The 4,534-nt window shown below is 42.7% G+C and overlaps 1 protein-coding gene, 1 long non-coding RNA gene and 1 pseudogene across 8 annotated transcripts in view; 2 read left to right on the top strand and 1 right to left on the bottom strand.

The window, feature by feature from the left end:
* LOC112642348 (uncharacterized) overlaps nucleotides 1-4,534 on the top strand; it is a 54,708-nt gene that overhangs the window by 223 nt on the left and 49,951 nt on the right. For 5 of the 7 annotated variants that reach the window (XR_003125186.3, XR_003125185.3, XR_003125184.3 and 2 more), the window contains exon 2: nucleotides 236-343. This is a non-coding gene — a long non-coding RNA (uncharacterized LOC112642348). Of the gene's footprint in view, nucleotides 1-235; nucleotides 354-4,534 lie in introns of all 7 variants that reach the window. The other 2 variants (XR_003125188.3, XR_007402212.1) reach the window with 1 other exon arrangement.
* GJA9 (gap junction protein alpha 9) lies at nucleotides 457-3,392 on the bottom strand. Its single transcript, XM_025419841.3, has one exon. The coding sequence runs from the start codon at nucleotides 2,488-2,490 to the stop codon at nucleotides 946-948; it is 1,545 nt and encodes a 514-aa protein (XP_025275626.3). The 5' UTR covers nucleotides 2,491-3,392; the 3' UTR covers nucleotides 457-945.
* On the top strand, nucleotides 3,957-4,062 carry LOC112642686 (small nucleolar RNA U3; annotated as a pseudogene).

Genomic DNA, 4,534 nt, shown 5'->3' with positions numbered 1-4,534 from the left:
GTGGGGCCGGAGGGGGCGGGGCGCCCGGGGGCGGGGCCTGCGGGGGCCGGAGCGCGGCGGGATGCGCGGGCGCGGGGCTGGGCGCACCTGCCTCCCCCGGGACCTCGGTAGCGGCGCTAGCCCACCTGGACGCGCCGGCTTCCTGGCGCTCCTCCCGGAAAGGGGCGCGCGACCCGCCGCCGGTCGACCGAGCGCTTGGAATCGTTATGTTTCAGCTCCAGCTGTTTACTTTCAGAGTTTGTTTTGTGGCCGGCGTGATTGAGAAGGGCCCCTGGAGGGTGAGCAGTGACGTCGTACTGGGTGCCGGTGTTAAACAGGTTTCTTCTTTTCATTCTCCTGCAAGGTAGGCGCTGGTGAGTGAAGTGGTTAGAGGAACCAGGGAGTGTGGAGCTACGCCCGCCAACCTGGGCAATGAATCACGATGCTCTGAAGCCACCGATCTTTTTTAAGATTTTATTTACTAGATAGCAACGTCATCGTTACACTCAAGAGGCAGCAAGTTGCAGTCTATAAGGAAACTAAATTAAGTCCCATTGACAAACAATTTAACCATCGTCCAGAAACAAAAGATTCGCAACCAAAAGGGAGGATGATGTAGATCCAGAACCATCTCCCAAGGTTCCTTCAGGGAAAAACTTCCTTCAAGGAAAAACCTGGTTCCAAACCGTGAAGCCTCAGTTCTGAATTTGTGACTTGGCAAGAATCAGTTTTCATGGATTCTGAAGGGAGCCTGTAAAGCAGTAACCCCGAGTTGGTAACTATGGCTTTGAATTTAAAACTGCCCCTTCGCCATTCAGAATGGATGCGTGTGTTTTTCTTTTTGAGATGGGTTTGCAATGGTCTGTCGGAACAGCTGGTCTTTAGAGCTGCCCTTACCTGTGCTCCACCACCACTAGGCTACCTCTGTGATAACAATATGCAGAAAGTCTAGGAGCCCACAGCTGCTCAGATCTGAAGGTCTGTGGGAGCCCGCCTGCCAGTGAGGTGGTTTGTCAGCAACACTAAATGATTTGGAGGACAAGCAGTAGGATTATTGCAGCCTCTGACCAAATCAGAATCGAAGGTCAACTGTCCCAAAGAATCAGGAGTGTCTGAAATGTCAGGTGCTTGGCAGTCTCCCTGCGAAGGGGGAAGGGTTCTAATCGTGCCCTCTCTGCACTGACCCTTGAGGTTTCCTTTAGGGGGTGACCCCTGATTTTCCTCTTCTGGAGAGGGACCCCATGTCGTGCTAAGCCACGACTGTTCCCAAGCACCCTGAGCAGGCGGAGGGAACGCTGTTTGGGATGACTGCCCCATGTGATTATCCAGTTCTATAGCAACACCTGGAATAGAACAATGACCTCTAGAGCAGTGGTTCCTTTTGCCGTCTTTGCAGGCCATTTCTCTCTTTTCCTTTAATGGGGTACCCACTTCTCTTCTAAATATTTTATGAGTGTCTTCATTATTACACGAGCTGATGTGTTGAAGATGACTACACGTAGCACTAAGTGTACGCATCTCATCAGAAAGTACGGTTTCTTGTTCATCCAAAATGCATTTCTCATCATTTCCACTGTGGTTGTCAGGATCTGCCTGAAATGCAGGTGAACTTAAACTAGGACACGCTGCTGGGTGTTTTTGCTTTTCCATTAACAGATAATAATCAGGTGCAGAAGAGAATCCCTTCAGTGAGTTTGCAGATGTGCTCTGATATTTGGCAAGATTTTGTTCTGACTTGTTTGCAAAGAATTCATTATGCTCATCCTTCAACTTATATTGTCCCCAAAGCCCTCTTTTAATCTTTTTAAAACCGAGGTGGAAAATTTCTAGAACATTTAAGAAAAGTGAAACAGTGGCTATAGATTGCATAAATAATAGGAATATTGTCTTTTCTGTTGGTCTTGAGACAAAGCAGTCAATTACATTTGGACATGGGTGGCCATGGCATTTAAATAAAGGCTGTAAATGAAATCCGTATAAAAGATACTGTCCAATCATGAACCCAACCTCAACCATAGAGCGAGTGAAAATGTGTACCACATAAGTGCAAAGCAGGGTTCCTCTGAGTGGAGCTTTATTTAGTTTCCTTTGTTCCAGCTGACAGAGTTCTTGCTCCAGTCTTCTCCGATCCCCAGGCACTTCAAACCCCACCCCCCGCAGTGCTCCTCTCAGTTGAGCTTTCCTCCTCTGCCTCTCTTTCTCCAGAACCCGCAGTCGGTACAAAGCATGGCCCATGTAGACCAGGGACGGTGAAGACACAAATATCACCTGCAAAACCCAATATCTAACGAGGGAGATAGGAAAGGCCTGGTCATAGCACACATTTCTGCAGCCAGGTTGTTCTGTATTACAGATGAAGCCAGACTGCTCATCATTCCAGACATCTTCAGCTGCTACACCCAGAACAAGCATTCGAAATATGAACAGGACAGTGAGCCAGATCTTTCCAATTATGGTGGAGTGGATGTGAACTTCCTCCAGGATGCCTCCAAGGAAATTCCAGTTCCCCATGCTTATTTACTCAGCCATCTTCACTCTGAACCCCATCAGATAGGAGACAGATAAATTCTTCTATTCTGAAGGGCGTGCTGTTTCGTAAAGCAACCCTATGGCCAAAACATGAGCAAAGCATCACTCTCTTAAGTGTACTGGTTGCTCTACTTTTTCCCTAGAGAACTGATCATTTTATCAAGAATATATGTAAGATATCAGGAATTGAAAATCACTTATGTTTAGACGTCATAATGCAATGAAGAAAAAAAAAGATACCTGGAGGGAGGGGGTTGTATATATTCTCTATGAAGAATAGAATGTAGATGGGTATTTGGCTGACTCAGAAAAGCATGTGACTCTTGATCTTAGGGTTGTGAGTTCAAGTCCCATGTTGGGTATAGAGATTATTTTAAAATAAGTAAATAAAACTTAAAAACAACAATCGTAGGATTCCCTACAAGAAAGGAATCTTGTTATTGTTAGCTGAAGTTTATTACTGTTTTACTTTCTTTAACGGAGAACTTTTGGAGAGGTTTCTAAGACTACTGACATGATTTTATAAACCTCTTTATTAAGATTATATAAAAATTATAACCAAAGTCGGTGCTTTTAAAAACCTCATTTATACACTCAAGGGAAAATGAATGGGTTTCTTTTGATAAGTCAGTAAGATACAGCACTTAATGAAACCAGAGGAAACAGATCTGGTTTTTGCTAAAGAATTTAGATTTGGGAACCCTGGGTGGCGCAGCGGTTTGGCGCCTGCCTTTGGCCCAGGGCGCAATCCTGGAGACCCGGGATCGAATCCAACGTCGGGCTCCCGGTACATGGAGCCTGCTTCTCCCTCTGCCTGTGTTGTGTCTCTGCCTCTCTCTCTCTCTCTGTGTGACTATCATAAATAAATAAGATTTGTTTTTTAATCCACATATAAGTGTCAAATTTCTGGTGGCTTTCTGGCAGTTGTTGAACATTTTCGAAACAGAAATTTCAGTAATATTTATGAATATCTGTAAAATCATTAATGAATAATTGTATACATTTTTATCATCTTAAAATGAACTCCAGTTAACTAAGTAAAATTTAAATTAAAAAAATAGAATTTAAAGATTAATGCAAAAAAAGAAAGAACTCCAAAAATGTTCAACTATTTTTGTGCTACCAGAATGATATTAGATAGTTCTTGAAATAAACTGATGGCTGTTGTGGTGGTGATATTTTTTCATTGTAACAATATTTGATCTATTTCAGACACTTTAGCTTGCTTTTGTGGAAGGAACAGTGGGCAAATTATAATTTACATGCTTGGATTATCAAGCAGTACATTCCATATTAAGATAGATATCCTAGTTCTAAGAGGAAGTTACATCCCACAGGAAAGATACAAAGAGGAATGTTTTCGTAACTTTAATTTAAAATATCAATGTGTATCCTATATCCTATATGTAAAGGGAATGTTACACAATTAAATAAAAGACTGGGATGCTAGGACTATACTTTCAGAGATCATTTCTATAGTTTGTTACTAGAGAAGTTTCTCTGAAAGTGTAGGGTACCCGTCTCATTCATTTGGGGAATATAAAAAATAGTGAAAGGGAATAAAGGGGAAAGGAGAAAAAATGAGTGGGAAATATCAGAAAGGGAGACAGAACATGAGAGATTCCTAACTCTGGGAAATGAACTAGGGGTGGTGGAAGGGGAGGTGGGCGGGGGTGGGGGTGACTGGGTGACGGGCACTGAGGGGGGGCACTTGATGGGATGAGCACTGGGTGTTATTCTATATGTTGGCAAATTGAACACCAATAAAAAATAAATTTATAAAAAATATAAAAAATAAAGACTGGGATGCTATAGCTAAATGATATGTTCATCACAAAAATCTTAGATGTTGTTTCCTCAGTTTACAGATAGAGAAACTGAGACACACCTTACATTATACCCAAGGTCAGGGCACCTGGGTGGCTCAGTCGACCAAACATCCAACTCTTCTTTTTTCTTTCTTTCTTTTTTTTTTAATTTTTTTTAATTTTTATTTATTTATGATAGTCACAGAGAGAGAGAGAGA

This window comes from Canis lupus, chromosome 15, assembly GCF_003254725.2.
Source record: "Canis lupus dingo isolate Sandy chromosome 15, ASM325472v2, whole genome shotgun sequence".
Lineage (NCBI taxonomy): Eukaryota > Metazoa > Chordata > Mammalia > Carnivora > Canidae > Canis > Canis lupus.
The sequence above is the reverse complement of the archived record's forward strand: the minus strand, read 5'-3'. Positions and strand labels throughout refer to the sequence as shown.